The sequence below is a fragment of the Leucoraja erinacea genome, unplaced genomic scaffold (genome assembly GCF_028641065.1).
Source record: "Leucoraja erinacea ecotype New England unplaced genomic scaffold, Leri_hhj_1 Leri_126S, whole genome shotgun sequence".
In the NCBI taxonomy this organism is placed as follows: domain Eukaryota; kingdom Metazoa; phylum Chordata; class Chondrichthyes; order Rajiformes; family Rajidae; genus Leucoraja; species Leucoraja erinaceus.
The window spans coordinates 120,001-142,292 of NW_026575528.1; the positions used below are offsets into that span (position 1 = coordinate 120,001).

General features: G+C 47.6%; 1 protein-coding gene across 1 annotated transcript in view; it reads left to right on the forward strand.

The window, feature by feature from the left end:
* Positions 1-429: 429 nt before the first annotated feature.
* The window catches only part of selenbp1 (selenium binding protein 1), a 37,871-nt gene continuing 16,008 nt past the window's right edge, over positions 430-22,292 (forward strand). Inside the window, 6 exon segments of the mRNA XM_055665476.1 lie at positions 430-791; positions 10,162-10,218; positions 12,154-12,266; positions 14,251-14,436; positions 19,523-19,643; positions 21,091-21,273. Coding sequence (XP_055521451.1) covers positions 779-791; positions 10,162-10,218; positions 12,154-12,266; positions 14,251-14,436; positions 19,523-19,643; positions 21,091-21,273 — 673 coding nt within the window. The 5' untranslated portion in view covers positions 430-778.

The following is a 22,292-nucleotide window of genomic DNA, read 5'->3' on the forward strand; positions in this document are numbered from 1 at the left end:
GCTCACCACCCAGCAGAGCGAGATGTTCGTCAGGGAATGTTGCCGACTGGCCCACTGCAGACTGCAGGAGTACGTGCTAAGGGACTCGCTGAAGCTTGGTGCAGCCAACGCCAAGGCTCGGTGGGGGAGGGCCACAGTCTAGGGTCCTTCCGCTGCTGGACATGGGGGGCACGGTATGGTGGAGACGCCCCTCAAATTAAATTAAGGGAAGGTATCCCACGCCAGGGGGCCACAGAGTGGCACGGGTGGGGGACTGTTTGGTGAAATTTGAAAAATGTAAAAAAATTGTACTGAAAAAAACTTGTATAGTCCCCGAAAATGTCGGATGAATTTTGTTTGTTTGAATGGTTCAGGAATTGTATATATTTATCAATGAATAAAGTCTATTTTGAAATAAAAAAAAAAAAATAAAAAAAAATCTAATTTACACTTATTTGTTCTTCTTCTTCTTTGGAGTTTTACGGCAGCCGGCATCCACAATGTTGCATTGCTGCCACCTTCTGGCTTCACTCCACAGTCCTCATGTCTTTACATTATTTCCTTTTTATAAGGCCAGAGGCCCTCAAGAAATTAAACAACAAATTTACTCCTTTTCCTTCCCCTCCATACTCTAGAATGTTCTTTTCTGATATATCTGTCATTCCAATTTTCTTCATTTCATTGATCAAAACTCTTCTTTCTGTTGCATATCTTCTACATGCAACTAGAGCATGCTGAACTGTTTCCGGCTGATGGCATTCCTCACACATCCCAGTAGGGTGTTTTCCCAACATTTTTAATGTGCTGTTCAGGTGGGTGTGTCCTATCCTCAATCTTGTTAATACTTCCTGTTCCCCCTCTTCTTGCTGTAATGCCCACTCTGTTTTGTAGCGAATAGAGGTGTCTCCCCTTTGTCTCCTGTTCCCAGTATTGTTGCCATTCCTGATTTATTTTCTTCCACACAATGTGTCTTCCTTCAGATTTGGATAATTGTAGGTTTACCTCTATGTTCTCTTTTTTAACGGCCTCTTTTGCTAATTTATCCACTTTCTCATTTCCTAGCACACCAATGTGTGCTGGGACCCACAACAAAGTCACGTCACTGCCCTTCCTTGTTACTTGGCTTAATAGTAGTAGAATTTCATACACTAGGCCAGGCCGCCTATGGGATGCACCAGACCCAATACTCTGGATTGCAGACAATGAGTCGCTACAAATTAATATTTTGCATGGTTGCACCTGTTTGATCCACCAAACTGCCATCAAAATAGCGTACAGTTCCACTGTATATACTGTCAAATAGTTATTTGTTCTTTTGCAAATCTCAACATTCAACCCTTGCACTACCACAGCTGCTCCTGTTGTTTCAGCTACTGGGTCATTTGATCCATCTGTGAAGATTAAGAGGTGTTCCCTGTATCTATTATATATATGGTTATGATATTCTGTTTTTAGGTCCGAATTTTCCTCCCTTCTCTTTAATCCGATTTTTTAAACCACTTTTATTATACTTAACCCCCCCCGTGTCTGGATGTGGTGCGGTCTGGACTCGGCCATTTGAGGTCCCGGGGGGGGGGACAGAAATAATCACCTCTTAAATAAACCCTCAAATCCCTCCTCAAACCACCATTCCACTCACTACTGCCATTTATAACTTTAACTGCACTTATCTGTCCAAACTGGGTGTTTTATTATCTTTAATCCTCCCTCGTTATCTTTTATTTTATTCACCCCCCCCCTAATCATGATGTGGTGCGGTCGGGTCTCGGCACTTTGAGAGCGGGGGGGGGGGGGGGGAGCAAGAGACAGCAAATCTTCAATAAAACTCTCAAACTCCATGCAACTCCACTCTTAAAGTCACCCAACGCTGCTCTTACTTGCAAACTACTCCTACTTGTTGACTCTGATCGTTTGCTTATGTTATTTAAGTTCCCAGTTATTTAGCTCCCCTGTCCCATACACTCACCTCTGCACGTCAATCAAATTCCCCAGGCTGCAAGTTCAAGGTGCAGGAGTTCAATAGACAATAGCCAATAGCTGCAGGAGTTGGCCATTCGGCCCTTCTAGCCAGTACTGCCATTCAATGTGATCATGACAATAGCCAATAGGTGCAGGAGTTGGCCATTCAGCCCTTCGAGCCAGCACCAGTAGCGCCATTCAATGTGATCACGGCTGATCATCCACAATCAGTACCCCGTTCCTGCCTTCTCCCCATATCCCCTGACTCCGCTATCTTTAAGAGCCCTATGTAGCTCTCTCTTTAAGAGCCCTTTCTAGCTCTCTCTTGAAAGTATCCAGAGAACCAGCCTCCACTCACAGACTCACCACTCTCTGTGAGAAAAAGTGTCCGTTCTAAATGGCTTGCCCCTTATTCTTAAACTGTGTGTGGCCCCTGGTTCTGGACTCCCCCAACATCGGGAACATGTTTCCTGCCTCTAGCGTGTCCAAACCCTTAATAATCTTATATGTTTCAATGAGATCCCCTCTCATCCTTCTAAACTCCAGAGTGTACAAGCCCACAGCCGCTCCATTATCTCAGCATATGACAGTCCCGCCATCCCGGGAATTAACCTTGTTTTAATGACATGCTACATATACACTAGTCAAGTCAAGTCAAGTCAAGAGAGTTTATTCTCATGTGTCCCAGATAGGACAATGAAATTCTTGCTTGCTGCAGCACAACACAATATTGTAAGCAAAACTACAGAACAGTTCAGTGTGTCTATATAGCATAGACCTTATATATATTCAGATTCAGATTCAGATTCAATTTTAATTGTCATTGTCAGTGTACAGTACAGAGACAACGAAATGCATTTAGCATCTCCCTGGAAGAGCGACATAGCAAACGATTTGAATAAAAATAATAATAAGTGTCCGGGGGGGGGGGGGGGGGGGGGGGGGGGTGGTGATTGGCAGTCACCGAGGTACGTTGTTGAGTAGAGTGACAGCCGCCGGGAAGAAGCTGTTCCTCGACCTGCTGGTTCGGCAACGGAGAGACCTGTAGCGCCTCCCGGATGGTAGGAGGGTAAACAGTCCATGGTTGGGGTGAGAGCAGTCCTTGGCGATGCTGAGCGCCCTCCGCAGACAACGCTTGCTTTGGACAGACTCAATGGAGGGGAGCGAGGAACCGGTGATGCGTTGGGCAATTTTCACCACCCTCTGCAATGCCTTCCGGTCGGAGACAGAGCAGTTGCCATACCATACTGTGATGCAGTTGGTAAGGATGCTCTCGATGGTGCAGCGGTAGAAGTTCACCAGGATCTGAGGAGACAGATGGACCTTCTTCAGTCTCCTCAGGAAGAAGAGACGCTGATGAGCCTTCTTGATCAGAGTTGAGGTATTGTGGGTCCAAGAGAGGTCACCGGAGATGTTGACTCCCAGGAACCTGAAGCTAGAAACACGTTCCACCTCCGTCCCGTTAATGTGGGGGGGGGGGGGGGGGGGTATTTATATACACTCCCGCAAGCAGATAAAGTGCAATAGGAGTTATAGTTCAGAGTCTGTTTGTTGGCCTGATGGCTGTGGGGAAGGAGCTATTCCTGAACCTGGATGTAACAGATTTCAGGCTCCTGTACCTTCTACCTGATGGCAGCGGAGAGATGAGTGTGTGGCCAGGATGGTGTGGGTCCTTGATGATGCTGCCAGCCTTTTTGAGGCAGCGACTGCGATAGATCCCCTCGATGGTGGGGAGTTCAGAGCCGATGATGGACTGGGCAGTGGTTATTACTGTTTGTAGTCTTTTCCGCTCCTGGGCGCTCAAGTTGCCGAACCAAGCCACGATGCAACCGGTCAGCATGCTCTCCACTGTGCACCTGTAGAAGTTCGAGAGAGTCCTCCTCGACAAACCGACTCTCCGTAATCTTCTCAGGAAGTAGAGGCGCTGTTGTGCTCCCTTTATAATTGCATCAGTGTTCTGGGGCCAGGAAAGATCTTCGGAAATGTACACGCCCAGGAATTTGAAGTTCTTGACCCTTTCCACAATAGCGTCTCATTGCACAAATATCCCTATTAACTGTGGCTGAGCAATTTCAATGGACTCCCGCAGAGTAAAATTAGACTTTGGAGATACAGCATGGAAACAGGCCCTTCAGCCCACCGAGACCGCCCCAACCAGCGATACTATCCTACACACTGAGGGTAACAAATTTCTTTTTTACCGAAGCCAATTAATCTACAAACCCGCACAGGCACATCTTTGGAGTTTAATTTAGTTTAGTTTAGAGATCCAGCGCGGAAACAGGCCCTTCGACCCAGGCCGACCACTAACACTATCCTACACCCACTAGGGACAATGTTCACATTTTACACCAAGCCAATTAACTTACAAAACCCGCACGCCTTTGGAGCGTGGGAGGAACCCGAAGATCTCGGGCAAAACCCGCGCAGGTCACGAGGAGAACGTGCAAACTCCGTACAGACAGCGCCCGTGGTCGGGATCGAACCCGGGTCCCGCTGAATGAGTTGGTGACCTTGAAACCCTGCCTTTCAAAGATTGTGGGGGTGGGGTGGGAGGGGGGGGGAAACTTTTTAAATCTCTCCCTGCACTGGAGACCCGACCTTTTTTCGTCGGGTTTCCGTTGTCGTTGGGGCCGCAACGAGGAGCGGCCTCCAACAGGAAGAAGCCGGGGACTCTGGTGCTACGACTCACCTCACCGTCGCGGGGCTGGCCGAGTCCGGAGCGGGTGGAGCGGTGGAGGAGCGCTGATGCTGCTGCTGCTGCTGCTGCTACCACCGGAGAGTCGGAGGCTCCAACGACGGGTCTGTGGACGGCGGCGCCGGGAGCCCGCGGGTCCCTGGAGGGAGACCGCTTTTCAGGGCTCCCGCAATGGCGACTTCCCCCGCCCGAGTGCGGGGTCGAAGAGATCCTGGAGCGGGGCCTTTACAGCACCACCCCGCGCGGCTGGAATGGCCTCGGGACTCTGCGAGCGCACGCCGGGGGCTCTAACACCAAGACCCGGTGTGCGACCTCGCACCACCCGGCGTGGCTTTAATGGCCGCGGGACAATCGCCATCGCCAGCCGGGGGCTTTGACTTTGACTCTGACATCGTGGGGGGGGGAGAGTGCAGTGGAGAGATAAGTGTTTTTGGCCTTCCATCACAGCAATGTGATGGATGTTTTTGTAAATTATGTTGTGTCTTGGGTCTATTTGTTTGTAATGTATGGCTGCAGAAACGGCATTTCGTTTGGACCTCAAGGGGTCCAAATGACAATTAAATGTATCTTGTATCTTGAATTCCCAGAAAGCAGCATGGGGCCGTTCCGTGAAGTGATTTAACTAGAATGCCAAAGTTTGCGTTCCTAAGAGACCTTGCGAAAGATAATCATCTCGCAAACACAAAACATTCACAAGTATAATGGAAGTTGGACACTGGAGAATATCGTGCTCACCATAACAACTTTATTATTCCAGTAAAACCCTTTCAAAGTAAAGGTCTCTTCAAGAGCTATAGGTTTATTGATGCAAGCTGAGAATAATGAAGGTTTTATATTATACCAGACCATGTGGGACCCGTTGGGTCCTGTCCCCTCACAGCGCGGTTGCAATGAGGGTGGGGGGGCGGCCTGTGGCATCACACACTCACTAGCCACCCCCCCCCACACACACACACACCAACCACCCCCCTTGATATTATATTAATATTTTTAATTCTCTCCTTTTACGCCATCCCCCGCCTTATCCACTCATGCATAGCCCCCAACTCGCGGGCACGTCTAGAGCGGGAGAGGGAGGGATGTCAGAATCAGAATCACACTTCATTCAGCAAGTATGTTTGGTAACTTACGAGGAATTTCATTTGTCAGGTCAGGTCATATAATTAAAAGCAACAGATCACTTCAAAAACATATTTTAACATCAACATCCACCACAGTGACTCCTCCACATTCCTCACTGTGATGGAAGGCGAAATATAGTTCAAGTCGTTCCCGTAGTTCATCCTTGGTCGTGGGCCTCGAGGCCCAGTTGACGGGATGATCTTGACTCCTGTAGCCGGTGGCATTCGGGCCCTCCGCGCACGAGGCGATCAGCTCCCGCATCGGGGGAGGGGGATGTCAGCTCCCCCGCGCCGGGCGATCCAACCTCGCGTCGGGGCTGTTCGAACCTTCCGCGGCGTTAGAGACCCAACTAGGCCTCTCCCGAAGACTGCGAGCTCTTGATGGTAAAGTCTGCGGAGGGAGCGATCCCGGGCAAGGGATCCGCTCCGATGTTAAGTCAGTCCGAGGATGTTTCCAGCTCCAGCTCCATCGATGGTAGGCCGCAGAACACGGAGCATGCGATCCGGAAAATCGATCAAATCTCCGGGAAGGGAAGAAACTTGAAAAAATAATTTCCTCCCGATCCCCCCGCACATAAAACAAACCGAAGAACATTAAAACAAGCACTAAAAAATAACAAAAAGAATGGAAAAACGAACAGACTGTCGGCAGGGCAGCCATCTCCCTGTGTGTCATAAATTGCTCAGTGAATCGACCTCTGCTGCCTGAATCCGTTGATTTATAGAAACATAGAAACATAGGTGCAGGAGTAGGCCATTCGGCCCTTCGAGCCTGCACTGCCATTCAATATGATCATGGCTGATCATCCAACTCAGTATCCCGTACCTGCCTTCTCCCCATACCCCCTGATCCCCTTAGCCACAAGGGCCACATCTAACTCCCTCTTAAATATAGCCAATGAACTGGCCTCAACTACCCTCTGTGGCAGAGAATTCCAGAGATTCGCCACTCTCTGTGTGAAAAAAGTTCTTCTCATCTCGGTTTTAAAGGATTTCCCCTTTATCCTTAAGCTGTGACCCCTTGTCCTGGACTTCCCCAACATCGGGAACAATCTTCCTGCATCTAGCCTGTCCAACCCCTTAAGAATTTTGTAAGTTTCTATAAGATCCCCTCTCAATCTTCTAAATTCTAGAGAATATAAACCAAGTCTATCCAGTCTTTCTTCATAAGACAGTCCTGACATCCCAGGAATCAGTCTGGTGAACCGTCTCTGCACTCCCTCTATGGCAATAATGTCCTTCCTCAGATTTGGATACCAAAACTGTACGCAATGCTCCAGGTGTGGTCTCACCAAGACCCTGTACAACTGCAGTAGAACCTCTCTGCTCCTATACTCAAATCCTTTAGCAATGAAAGCTAACATACCATTCGCTTTCTTTACTGCCTTTATCGAACATGACACTGGGTGAAGAAGCATTGGAAAGAGTTAAAGCCAATTGTAAAACTGGCTGCCCTTTCACGATCCCTCCCCTGACGATGATGTTGATTAGTCTGTGTACTTTGCAGCATTGGAGCCAGAACTTCAACCTTCCAGAGTTGCCTTGGCACAGAGTCTCACAGTTGGTCACAGTCCAACCCTGTTCTGTCTCTGTGCCTTCCCCGAACGGTTTTTTGACTTGGAAAGCAAGATTGTCCTGCATTCGCAGAGAGAGAGAGAGAGAGAGAGAGTATGGGTAAGTTTGTTGAAATTCTGCGTTCAGGCCCCGTCCCACTTGTCCCAAGAGTTCTCCCGAGTTTTCCCCCTGAATGGAACTCGGAGAATGTACGTAGCGGGTACGTTGGAGCTCGTGGGCGGCTCGTAGCGCTAATGGCGGGAACTCGGGAAACGCGGTAACTCTTTTCAACTGTAAAAAAATACTCGTGACAAATTTACCACGAGTTTGATTTATTTTAAAACTCGGGAGAGCGGTTGGGAAAACTCACTTCGTGGGGCAGGGGCCTTTATATGTTGAAAAAGCTTTAATACAAGCTCCGCACTGCACAGGACTTTAGATATTCTTGACAGCGCCTTATGTTTGATAACTAATTGTTAATAGATCTCCTTGCAGACTAATCCAGGAAAACGTAAGGTATGTCGGAGGGAACTGCAGTTGCTGGCTTTAAAGCCAAGATACACACAAAATAGAGTATGATTGTGTGTTCATCTGTCTGATTATTATATGTCAGAGACAGCTGTCTCTTTTTCTCACAGAGAGAGTGGTGAGTCTGTGGAATTCTCTGCCTCAGAGGGCGGTGGAGGCAGAGAATTCTTCCAGAGAGAGCTGGATAGGGCTCTTAAAGATAGCGGAGTCAGGGGATATGGGGAGAAGGCAGGAACGGGGTCCTGATTGGGGACGATCAGCCGTGGTCACGGTGGATGGCGGTGCTGGCTCGAAGAGTTAAATGACCTACTCCTGCACCTGTTGCCTGTTTCCTTATCATTATGAAAAAGCTGGAGTAACTCACTGGGTGGGTGACGTTTCGGGTTGCACCCAGTTTAAGAGCCCTATCTGGCTCTCTCTTGAAAGTATCCAGAGAACCGGCCTCCACCGCCCTCTGAAGCAGAGAATTCCACAGACTCACCACTCTCTCTGTGAGAAAATGTCTTTCCTCGTCTCCGTTCTAAATGGCCGACCCCTTGTTCTTGAACTGTGTGTGTGGCCCCTGGTTCTGCTAGACGCAGGAAACATGTTCCCGACGTTGGGGGGAGTCCAGAACCAGGGGCCACACACACACACACACACACACACAGTTTAAGAATAAGGAGTAAGCCATTTAGAACGGAGACGAGGAAACACTTTTTCACACAGAGAGTGGTGAGTCTGTGGAATTCTCTGCCTCACAGGGCGGTGGAGGCCGGTTCTCTGGATGCTTTCAAGAGAGAGCTAGATAGGGCTCTTAAAGATAGCGGAGTCAGGGGATTTGGGGAGAAGGCAGGAACGGGGTAGTGATTGGGGATGATCAGCCACGATCACATTGAATGGCGGTGCTGGTGCTCGAAGGGCTGAACGGCCTACTCCTGCGCCCATTGTCTATTGTCTATCACACTCCAAGTGTGCGTGCTAACCAGGGTGTTACTTAGCCACTGCCCAAGCCAGCTGCCTGCGCCTTTTCCGGGGTCACACCAACACCCGGAGGGTGCTAGAAAAGTACCACGTCCCGTGCACTTAACAAGATAGTTGTTTCTTGTAAACAAGTAGTTTATTTAGTATATTTGTTTGTCTTGTATTATGGTGGTGGGTTCTCTTTTGCTTTATCGTATTGTAAACATTATTTTTAATGATTGAGAAAAATGTCTTGATTTAAAATTTAAAAAAATAATAATATTCGAAAAAAAACCCACAGGGTGTTATTTGCTCCAACATGATCCTCCTGTTTGACTGCATTTGTAGCCTCGAGGTTGTTATCTATTGGAAAGATGCGTGCATGCTGGCCGAGATACGATACACACTGCATACATGCAAGGGTATTTCCAACATGTGTGTGTTTGTGGAAACATACAGGCACAGTCACGTGTATACAGGGTCTTGGTGAGACCACACCTGGAGTATTGCGTACAGTTTTGGTCTCCTAATCTGAGGAAAGACATTCTTCATAGCAAAAGGATTTGAGTCTAGGAGCAGGGAGGTTCTACTGCAGTTGTACAGGGTCTTGGTGAGACCACACCTGGAGTATTGCATACAGTTTTGGTCTCCTAATCTGAGGAAAGACATTCTTGCCATAGAGGGAGTACAGAGAAGGTTCACCAGACTGATTCCTGGGATGTCAGGACTTTCATATGAAGAAAGACTGGATAGACTCGGCTTGTACTCGCTAGAATTTAGAAGATTGAGGGGGGATCTTATAGAAACGTACAAAATCCTTAAGGGGTTGGACAGGCTAGATGCAGGAAGATTGTTCCCGATGTTGGGGAAGTCCAGAACAAGGGGCCACACACACAGTTTAAGGATAAGGGGGAAATCTTTTAGGACCGAGATGAGAAAAACATTTTTTTCCCACACAGAGAGTGGTGAATCTGTGGAATTCTCTGCCACGGAAGGTAGTTGAGGCCACACAGTTCATTGGCTATATTTAAGAGGGAGTTAGATGTGGCTTGTGGCTAAAGGGATCAGGGGGTATGCAGAGAAGGCAGGGATGGGATACTAAGTTGGATGATCAGCCATGATCATATCGAATGGCAGTGCTGGTGCTGGCTCGAAGGGCCGAATGGCCTCTACTCCTGCACCTATTTTCTATATTTCTATGAAGGCATTGAACGTCCCTTGAAAAAAATGTTCTATGTTTCTATGTTTCTATGATCATATTGAATGGCGGAGCTGGTGCAGGCTCGAAGGGCCGAATGGCCTCTACTCCTGCACCTATTTTCTGTGTATATATGAATGTGATGGAGATTCAACTGATGATACAATGCCTTCTCTCCACAGCTGGCAAATGTGGCTCATGTGGTCCAGGGTATAGCAGTCCGCTCGCAGCAATGAAAGGTGAGCTCCAACTCAGACTCTGTCAACTATAGACCTGTTGAGAAATTAGGAAGTGCAGTGTAGGTTCTCTCTCTCTCTCTCTCTCTCTCTCTCTCTCTCTGCCTTAATAATATCCACTGACTTGGCACTAACTTGAGGAAGGACATTCTTGCTATTGAGGGAGCCCAGCGTAGGTTCACCAGGTTAATTCCCGGGATGGCGGGACTGTCATATGCTGAGAGAATGGAGCGGCTGTGGGCTTGTACACTCTGTGGAGTTTAGAAGGATGAGAGGATATCTTATTGAAACATACAAGATTATTAAGGGTTTGGACACGCTAGAGGCAGGAAACATGTTCCCGATGTTGGGGGGAGTCCAGAACCAGGGGCCACACACATAGAAACATAGAATTTCACTGCACATCTCGTATGTGTATGTGACAAATAAACTTGACTTGACTTGAGAAAATAGGTGCAGGAGTAGAGGCCATTCGGCCCTTCGAGCCTGCACCGCCATTCGATATGATCATGGCCGATCATCCAACTCAGTATCCTGTACCTGCCTTCTCTCCATACCCCCTGATCCCTTTAGCCACAAGGACCACATCTAACTCCCTCTTAAATATAGCCAATGAACTGTGTGGCCTCAACTACCTTCTGTGGCAGAGAATTCCACAGATTCACCACTCTCTGTGTGTGTGAAAAATGTTTTCCTCATCTCGGTCCTAAAATATATCCCCCTTATCCTTAAACTGTGTGACCCCTTGTCCTGATCAGACGTTAAGAATAAGGAGTAAGCCATTTAGAACGGAGACGAGGAAACACTTTTTCTCACTGAGAGTGGTGAGTCTGTGGAATTCTCTGCCTCAGAGGGCGGTGGAGGCTGGTTCTCTGGATGCTTTCAAGAGAGAGCTAGATAGGGCTCTTAAGGATAGCGGAGTCAGGGGATATGGGGAGAAGGCAGGAACGGGGTAGTGATTGTGGAAGATCAGCCATGATCACATTGAATGGCGGTGCTGGCTCGAAGGGCTGAACGGCCTACTCCTGTGCCCATTCTCTATTGTCTATAATACTCCAAGTGTGCGTGCTAACCAGGGTGTTACCTAGGCACTGCCCAAGCAAGCTGCCTGCGCCTTTTCCAGGGCACACCAACGCCCGGAGGGTGCTAGAAAAGTACCACGTCCCGTGCACTTAACAAGATAGTTGTTTCTTGTAAACAAGTAGTTTATTTAGTATATTTGTTTGTCTTGTATTATGGTGGTGGGTTCTCTTTTGCTTTATCGTATTGTAAATATTATTTTTAATGATTGAGAAAAATGTCTTGATTTAAAATTTAAAAAAATAATAATATTTGAAAAAAAACGCACAGGGTGTTATTTGCTCTAACATGATCCTCCTGTTTGACTGCATTTGTAGCCTCGAAGTTGTTATCTATTGGAAAGATGCTTGCATGCTGGCCGAGATACGATACACACTGCACACATGCAAGGGTGTTTCCAACATGTGTGTGTTTGTGGAAACATACAGGCACAGTCACGTGTATACAGGGTCTTGGTGAGACCACATCTGGAGTATAGGAGTAGGGAGGTTCTACTGCAGTTGTACAGGGTCTTGGTGAGACCACACCTGGAGTACAGGAGCAGGGAGGTTCTACTGCAGTTGTACAGGGTCTTGGTGAGACCACACCTGGAGTACAGGAGCAGGGAGGTTCTACTGCAGTTGTACAGGGTCTTGGTGAGACCACACCTGGAGTATTGCGTACAGTTTTGGTCTCCTAATCTGAGGAAAGACATTCTTGCCATAGAGGGAGTACAGAGAAGGTTCACCAGACTGATTCCCGGGATGCCTCTACTCCTGCACGTATTGTCTATCGCCTCGTCAATAAGTCCCCACGGTCTCAGCGGAATCACAGATTGTGGATGGTAACATTCTGGGTTTTGTTTTTCATCTCCAAAAGGGCCACGGGAGGAGATTTTCTACCTGCCCTGCATCTACCGAAACACGGATGTCAACAAACCAGACTACTTGGCAACGGTAGATGTGGATCCCAAATCGCCCACCTACTCCCAGGTAAGTGACGTTGAGATGGGACGCAGAACAGAGACACGGGTTCCATCCCGACAGCGCGCGCCGCATAACTACACGCTTTCCTCCGCTCAGGAGCGGCTGGGCTTGTACACACTGGAATTTCGAGGGATCAGAGGGGATCCTATTGAAACATATATCATTATTAAGGGTCTGGCCAAAGGAGGCAGTTTAATGCGGATAAATGTGACGTTATCCACTCCTGTAGCAAAAACAGGAAGGCAGATTACTATCTACATGGCGTCAAGTTGGGAAAAGGGGAAGTACAACGGGATCTGGGGGTCCTTGTTCACCAGTCACTGAAAGTAAGCATGCAGGTACAGCAGGCGGTGAAGAAAGCGAATGGCAGGTTGGCCTTTATAGCGAGAGGAGTTGAGTATAGGAGCAAAGAGGTCCTTCTGCAGTTGTACAGGGCCCTAGTGAGACCACACCTGGAGTATTGTGTGCAGTTTTGGCCTGTTGGCCTTCATAACAAGAGGAGTTATTGCCATAGAGGGAGTGCAGAGACGGTTCACCAGACTGATTCCTGGGATGTCAGGACTGTCTTATGAAGAAAGACTGGATAGACTTGGTTTATACTCTCTAGAATTTAGGAGATTGAGAGGGGATCTTATAGAAACTTACAAAATTATTAAGTGGTTGGACAGGCTAGATGCAGGAAGATTGTTCCCGATGTTAGGGAAGTCCAGGACAAGGGGTCACAGCTTAAGGATAAGGGGGAAATCCTTTAAAACCGAGATGAGAAGAACTTTTTTCACACAGAGAGTGGTGAATCTCTGGAACTCTCTGCCACAGAGGGTAGTTGAGGCCGGTTCATTGGCTATATTTAAGAGGGAGTTAGATGTGGCCCTTGTGGCTAAGGGGATCAGGGGGTATGGAGAGAAGGCAGGTACGGGATACTGAGTTGGATGATCAGCCATGATCATATTGAATGGCAGTGCAGGCTCGAAGGGCCGAATGGCCTACTCCTGCACCTAATTTCTATGTTTCTATGTAAGAGTTGAGTATAGGAGCAAAGAGGTCCTTCTGCAGTTGTACAGGGCTCTAGTGAGACCACACCTGGAGTATTGTGTGCAGTTTTGGCCTGTTGGCCTTCATAACAAGAGGAGTTGAGTATAGGAGCAAAGAGGTCCTTCTGCAGTTGTACAGGGCCCTAGTGAGACCACACCTGGAGTATTGTGTGCAGTTTTGGCCTGTTGGCCTTCATAACAAGAGGAGTTGAGTATAGGAGCAAAGAGGTCCTTCTGCAGTTGTACAGGGCCCTAGTGAGACCACACCTGGAGTATTGTGTGCAGTTTTGGCCTGTTGGCCTTCATAACAAGAGGAGTTGAGTATAGGAGCAAAGAGGTCCTTCTGCAGTTGTACAGGGCCCTAGTGAGACCACACCTGGAGTATTGTGTGCAGTTTTGGCCTGTTGGCCTTCATAACAAGAGGAGTTGAGTACAGGAGCAAAGAGGTCCTTCTGCAGTTGTACAGGGCCCTAGTGAGACCACACCTGGAGTATTGTGTGCAGTTTTGGCCTGTTGGCCTTCATAACAAGAGGAGTTGAGTACAGGAGCAAAGAGGTCCTTCTGCAGTTGTACAGGGCCCTAGTGAGACCACACCCGGAGTATTGTGTGCAGTTTTGGTCCCCTAATTTGAGGAAGGACATTCTTGATATTGAGGGAGTGCAGCGTTGGTTCACCAGGTTAATTCCCGGGATGGCGGGACTGTCATATGCTGGGAGAATGGAGCGGCTGTGGGCTTGTACACTCTGTGGAGTTTAGAAGGATGAGAGGGCATCTCATTGAAACATATATGAGATTATTAAGGGTTTGGACACGCTAGAGGCAGGAAACATGTTCCCGATGTTGGGGGAGTCCAGAACCAGGGGCCACACACACACACACACACACAGTTTAAGAATAAGGGGTAAACTATTTAGAACGGAGACAAGGAAAAACTCTGATGACTCTCTCTCTCTCCGCAGGTCATTCACCGTTTGCCGATGCCCAACCTGAATGACGAACTCCATCATTCCGGGTGGAATACCTGCAGCAGTTGCTACGGCAACCCGTCCAAAACCCGGGACCGCCTGATCCTGCCGGCCCTGATTTCCTCCCGGATTTACGTGGTGGATGTGGGTACGGATCCGCGGGCTCCAAGGCTACACAAGGTGACTCCCCGTCTCGCTCCCACCGCCGCCGTCTCAGCGCGCAACCGTTGCGCAGCGCGGGAACGGGGGAGGCTCGACGCCGAGTTAAGACACGTGGAGCGGCGGGTAGCGCAACTGCCTGGGACCCGGGTTCGATCCCGACCACGGGAGCTGCCCGCACGTTCTCACCCCAGTGACCCGTCTCCGAGATCTGCGGTTTGCTCCCACGCTCCAAAGACAACAGACAATAGACAATAGAAACATAGAAACATAGAAATTAGGTGCAGGAGTAGCCTGTCCAACCCCCTGATCCTAAATTAAAAATATTGGGCATATCAGAACAATAAATCTCCTAAATTGCATTATTCTAAAACAAAATTAAATAGAATTTTTCCTAATATCTCTCCTATCTGTGAGAAATGTCAATATCATACTTTTGATTCAATATGATCATGGCTGATCATCCAACTCAGTATCCCGTACCTGCCTTCTCTCCATACCCCCTGATCCCCTTAGCCACAAGGGCCACATCTAACTCCCTCTTAAATATAGCCAATGAACTGTGTGGCCTCAACTACCCTCTGCGGCAGAGAGTTCCAGAGATTCACCACTCTCTGTGTGAAAAAAGTTCTTCTCATCTCGGTTTTAAAGGATATCCCCCTTATCCTTAAGCTGTGACCCCTTGTCCTGGACTTCCCCAACATCGGGAACAATCTTCCTGCATCTAGCCTGTCCAACCCCTTAAGCATTTTGTAAGTTTCTATAAGAAACAATAGATGCAGGAGTAGAGGCCATTCGGCCCTTCGAGCCAGCACCAGCACCGCCATTCAATGTGATCATGGCTGATCATCCCCAATCAGTACCCCGTTCCTGCCTTCTCCCCATACCCCCTGACTCCGCTATCTTCAAGAGCCCTATCTAGCTCTCTCTTGAAAGCATCCAGAGAACCGGCCTCCACCGCCCTCTGAGGCAGAGAATCCCACAGATGCATGGGTTTGTAGGTCAATTGGCTTGGTATGAAGTTAAATTGTCCCTTAGTGTGTGCAGGGGAGTGTAAGTGTGCGGGGATCGCTGGTCGGCACGGACTGGGTGGGTCGAAGGGCCTGTTTCCGCGCTTATCTGGACTAAAAAAAGAGATATATCCTATCTCCTAAATTGCATTATTCTAAAACAAAATTAAATAGAATTTTTCCTAATATCTCTCCTATCTGTGAGAAATGTCAATATCATACTTTTGTAACTTGTATAAAAATAAAATATTACTGGATGGATATTTTTAAGATGATCTCTGCAGTTGTTAATATCTAACTGGATCCCGATCCTAAATTAAAAAATATTGGGCCTATCAGAACAATATCTAAAACTTACAACAAAATTTCCTTGATTACAGGATAATAAGTTGGCGAAAAAATTGATATAAAAATGTTGGGAAAACCCAGTGTTAGAAATATTTTCCCAACAAACAACAGTCACTGAAATTTAGATCCAACTGAATGTTTAATACATAGAAACATAGAAACATAGAAATTAGGTGCAGGAGTAGAGGCCATTCGGCCCTTCGAGCCAGCACCAGCACCGCCATTCAACATGATCATGGCTGATCATCCAACTCAGTATCCCGTACCTGCCTTCTCTCCATACCCCCTGATCCCCTTAGCCACAAGGGCCACATCTAACTCCCTCTTAAATATAGCCAATGAACTGGCCTCAACTACCTTCTGCGGCAGAGAGTTCCAGAGATTCACCACTCTCTGTGTGAAAAAAGTTCTTCTCATCTCGGTTTTAAAGGATTTCCCCCTTATCCTTAAGCTGTGACCCCTTGTCCTGGACTTCCCCAACATCGGGAACAATCTTCCTGCATCTAGCCTGTCCAACCCCTTAAGAATTTTGTAAGTTTCTATAAGATCCCCTCTCAATCTCCTAAATTCTAGAGAGTATAAACCAAGTCTATCCAGTCTTTCTTCATAAGACAGTCCTGACATCCCAGGAATCAGTCTGGTGAACCTCTCTCTCTGCACTCCCTCTATGGCAATAATGTCCTTCCTCAGATTTGGAGACCAAAACTGCACGCAATACTCCAGGTGTGGTCTCACCAAGACCCTGTACAACTGCAGTAGAACCTCCCTGCTCCTATACTGAAATCCTTTTGCTATGAAGAATGTCTTTCCTCAGATTAGGAGACCAAAACTGTACGCAATACTCCAGGTGTGGTCTCACCAAGACCCTGTACAACTGCAGTAGAACCTCTCTGCTCCTATACTCAAATCCTTTTGCACTGAAAGCTAACATACCATTCGCTTTCTTTACTGCCTGCTGCACCAGCATGCCTACCTTCAATGACTGGTGTACCATGACACCCAGGTCTCGCTGCATCTCCCCCTTTCCCTGAGAGAGGATCATACAGAGTGCAGGCGTCTGAGGGAGTTTCTCTCCTGAAGCAGCGCCATACCTCATTCTTGTATACAATGGAGTAAACAACGATGTATCGAACGCACCTTAATCTCATCACGCAGGTATCGGTTTTCCCCAACTTAATTTTGTCACACAGCGACCACGACTTAATCTCGTCACACAGAGTACAAAGTACAAAACGCACACTCAACACATAATGTCATCCCAAGATAGACTTGTCCATACATGATTCTTAAAGGTACAGTCCCCAGTAACGATAGGAATGGATTTTAATGTCACCTAGCAACCCCCACAATCAAGATGTTACAGAGAAAGGTTGAACAAGTTAGGGCTTTATTCTTTGGAGCGCAGAAGGTTAAGGGGGGACTTGATAGAGGTTTTTAAAAATGATGAGAGGGAAAGAGAGAGTAGACGTGAAAAAGCTTTTCCCACTGAAAGTGGGGAAGATTCAAACAAGGGGACATGACATGAGAATTAAGGGACTGAAGTTTAGGGGTAACATGAGGGGTAACTTCTTTACTCAGAGAGTGGTAGCTGTGTGGAATGAGCTTCCAGTGAAGGTGGTGGAGGCAGGTTCATTTTTATCATTTAAAAATAAATTGGATGGTTATATGGATGGGAAGGGAATGGAGGGTTATGGTCTGAGCGCAGGTATATGGGACTAGGGGAGATTATGTGTTCGGCACGGACTAGAAGGGTGGAGATGGCCTGTTTCCGTGCTGTGAATTGTTATACTAGATGAATAATTATGGTTCTTATATGGTTAAATGAACGTGGATCATGGAGATGTTGGAGACCTACATTTGGAAAAAAATTCGTCTTAATTTTTCCTCCTTTAATATCACTAGAATATGGTCTCCATTTATAGATTACTTGAAGGGGTAGATTGGACTGGCAGGTAGGCCCGACTGAAGCCTGAACCTAACTAGATGAATAATTATCTTCTCTAACCTATGTACCTATCTCCAAAGTTGTATCATTGATAGTTTTTCCTACTTTTCTAATTTCTTTCTTTCAATCCATTTTCCTCTCTTTACATATCAATAAATAATTAGAGGCTTTGTTAATAGGTAACTGATAAAGCAGGATCCCGGCAACTTTGGTAACTGGGTCCCTGGAATCCTGGATATTTAATACGTAACCGTTTAACAAAGTCTGTACTGGTTTGGATTATGACATGCAGTTGCGTACAGTTTTGGTCTCCTAATCTGAGGAAGGACATTATCGCCATGGAGGGAGTGCAGAGAAGGTTCACCAGACTGATTCCTGGGATGGCAGGACTTTCATATGAAGAAAGACTGGATAGACTCGGCTTGTACTCGCTAGAATTTAGGAGATTGAGGGGGGGATCTTATAGAAACTTACAGAATTCTTAAGGGGTTGGACAGGCTAGATGCAGGAAGATTGTTCCCGATGTTGGGGAAGTCCAGAACTCGGGGTCACAGTTTAAGGATAAGAGGGAAGTCTTTTAGGACCGAGATGTGAAAATCATTTTTTTTCACACACAGAGAGTGGTGAATCTGTGGATTTCTCTGCCACAGAAGGTAGTTGAGGACACAGTTCATTGGCTATATTTAAGAGGGAGTTAGATGTGGCCCTTGTGGCTAAAGGGATCAGCGGTTATGGAGAGAAGGCAGGTTCAGGATACTGAGTTGGATGATCAGCCATGATCATATTGAATGGCGGTGCAGGCTCGAAGGGCTGAATGGCCTAATCCTGCACCTATTTTCTATGTTTCTATGTTTCTATGTAGACATAGAAACATAGAACTGCCAGCCAGTTCTCTATCCACAACAATACTGAACCCCCAATACCGTGTGCTTTAAGTTTGTATGCTAATCTCTTATGTGGGACCTTGTCGAAAGCCTTCTGAAAGTCCAGATATAACACATCCACTGGTTCAGCCTTATCCACTCAACTAGTTACATCCTCGAAAAATTCAATAAGATTCGTCAGACATGAATTACCTTTCGTAAATCCATGCTGACTCTGTCCAATGAATTCACCACTTTCCAAATGTGCTGCTATCCCATCTTTAACATTTTTAACCTGCAGACTTACAAAATTCTTAAGGGGTTGGACAGGCTAGATGCAGGAAGATTGCTCCCGATGTTGGGGAAGTCCAGGACAAGGGGTCACAGCTTAAGGATAAGAGGGAAATCCTTTAAAACCGAGATGAGAAGAACTTTTTTCACACAGAGAGTGGTGAATCTCTGGAACTCTCTGCCACAGAGGGTAGTTGAGGCCACACAGTTCATTGGCTATATTTAAGAGGGAGTTAGATGTGGCCCTTGTGGCTAAGGGGATCAGGGGGTATGGAGAGAAGGCAGGTACGGGATACTGAGCTGGATGATCAGCCATGATCATATTGAATGGCGGTGCTGGTGCAGGCTCGAGGGGCCGAATGGCCTCTACTCCTGCACCTAATTTCTATGTTTCTATGTTAACAATTGACTCTAGCAGTTTCGCCACTACCGATGTTAGACTAACTGGTCTGTAATTCCCCGTTTTCTCTCTCCCTCCCTTTTTAAAAAGTGGGGTTACATTAGCTACCCTCCAGTCCTCACGAACTACTTCAGAATCTAAAGAATCTAACGTGGTCAGGATCGAACACGGGTCTCTGTCGCTGCTTTCGCTGTAAGGCAGTGACTCTACCTCTGCGCCACAGTGACCCCTTGTCCCTCTCATTTTACAGACAGTCGAACCAACGGATCTGTTCTGGAAGTGCGATCTGGCAAATCCCCACACATCGCACTGCCTGCCTAGCGGGGAGGTGATGATCAGTACCATCGGGAACCCGAGTGGGAACGGCAAAGGTCAGATGTCTAAGGCTGCGGCCCTCACCACAGTGTTTAACTCCCCACCTTCCCCCTCCCGGAGAAGATTGAGGGGGGATCTTATAGAAACGTACAAAATTCTTAACGGGTTGGACGGGCTAGATGCAGGAAGTTTGTTCCCGATGTTGGGGAAGTCCAGAACAAGGGGCAGGGGGGTTCTACTGCAGTTGTACAGGGTCTTGGTGAGACCACACCTGGAGTATTGCGTACAGTTTTGGTCTCCTAATCTGAGGAAAGACATTATTCATAGCAAAAGGATTTGAGTCTAGGAGCAGGGAGGTTCTACTGCAGTTGTACAGGGCCTTGGTGAGACCACACCTGGAGTATTGCATACAGTTTTGGTCTCCTAATCTGAGGAAAGACATTCTTGCCATAGAGGGAGTACAGAGAAGGTTCACCAGACTGATTCCTGGGATGGCAGGACTTTCATATGAAGAAAGACTGGATAGACTCAGCTTGTACTCGCTGGAATTTAGTAGACTGAGGGGGGATCTTATAGAAAGTTACAAAATTCTTAAGGGGTTGGACACGCTAGATGCAGGAAGATTATTCCCGATGTTGGGGAAGTCCAGGACAAGGAGCAGGGAGGTTCTACTGCAGTTGTACAGGGTCTTGGTGAGACCACACCTGGAGCATTGCGTACAGTTTTGGTCTCCTAATCTGAGGAAAGACATTCTTGCCATAGAGGGAGTACAGAGAAGGTTCACCAGACTGATTCCTGGGATGTCAGGACTTTCATATGAAGAAAGACTGGATAGACTCGGCTTGTACTCGCTAGAATTTAGTAGACTGAGGGGGGGGATCTTATAGAAAGTTACAAAATTCTTAAGGGGTTGGACAGGCTCGATGCAGGAAGATTGTTCCCGATGTTGGGGAGGTCCAGAACAAGGGGCCACACACACAGTTTAAGGATAAGGGGGAAATCTTTTAGGACCAAGATGAGAATAACATTTTTTTTCACACCCAGAGAGTGGTGAATCTGTAGAATTCTCCGCCGCAGAAGGTAGTTGAGGTCACACAGTTCATTGGCTATATTTAAGAGGGAGTTAGATGTGGCCCTTGTGGCTAAAGGGATCAGGGGGTATGGAGAGAAGGCAGGGATGGGATACTGAGTTGGATGATCAGCCATGATCATATTGAATGGCGGTGCTGGTGCAGGCTCGAAGGGCCGAATGGCCTCTACTCCTGCACCTATTTTCTATGTTTCTAGGTTTCTATGTACAGGATACTGAGTTGGGTGATCAGCCATGATCATATTGAATGGCGAATGGTGCAGGTTCGAAGGGCCGAATGGCCTCTACTCCTGCCCCTTTTGTCTATTGTTTATCCCACAGACTAGGCACAATTTACGAAATTGGACACGCAGGAGGGAGCTGATTGAGGCGCTGGTCGTCCCGGGCTAACACGCTCGTTCCTTGTCTACCAGGTGGTTTTGCGCTGCTGGATGGCAAGACGTTTGAGGTGAAGGGAAACTGGGAGCAAGAGGGACAGGCAGCGGAGTTTGGGTACGACTTCTGGTACCAGCCCCGGCACAACGTCATGTTCAGCACGGAGTGGGGAGCTCCCAAAGCCTTGGCCGGCGGATTCAACTTGGACGACATCGCGGCCGGTGAGTGCACGATAACAAAGACACGCTGACTCAGGAGTCACGGAGAGAGACGCACGTTGATGACGAAAGGGCCTGTCCCTCTTGGCCGTCATTCACGCCTCATATGTAGAATAGGTCATCGCGTTGTCACGTGTGGCGGGCGCGGATTTGCGCACGGTATCGCGCGGTGCTCCGGGATTTCGTCCTGCACGAAATCCTCGCGACGTATATCGCGTACGCACGCTGACGCACATTGGCGTTGTACACTGCGTCCCGACGTTTCACGTGTATCGCCGTCACCGTGCGTCACCATCGGTAACCATACATCACCGCACGCCGCAGGGTGTTCTAATGACGTCACACCCGCACCAGACGGTACGATGTGGCGTGATTTGCGCGCGACATTGCGCAACACGACATATTTTACATACGTGACGCGCAAATGAGGCGCAAATAACGGCCAAGTGGGACAGGCCCTTCGGCGTGTCAGGAGTTTTTTTTTTTTAGTTCAGTTTGGTTTAGTTTGGTTCGGTAACTTGAACGTCCAGGATCGGAAGAGACTGCAGAAAGTTGTGACCCACCGCTGCCCAGTCCATCATCGGCTCTGACCTCCCCACCATCGAGGGGATCTATCGCAGTGGCTGCCTCAAAATGGCTGCCAGCATGATCAAAGGTCAAAATGGCTGCCAGCATGATCAAAGGCCCACACCATCCTGGCCACACGCTCATCCATTGGGAAAAAGGTATAACCATATAACCATATAACCATATAACAATTACAGCACGGAAACAGGCCATCTCGACCCTACAAGTCCGTGCCGAACAAATTTTTTTTCCCCTTAGTCCCACCTGCCTGCACTCATCCCATAACCCTCCATTCCCTTCTCATCCATATGCCTATCCAATTTATTTTTAAATGATACCAACGAACCTGCCTCCACCACTTCCACTGGAAGCTCATTCCACACCGCTACCACTCTCTGAGTAAAGAAGTTCCCCCTCATATTACCCCTAAAACTTCTGTCCCTTAATTCTGAAGT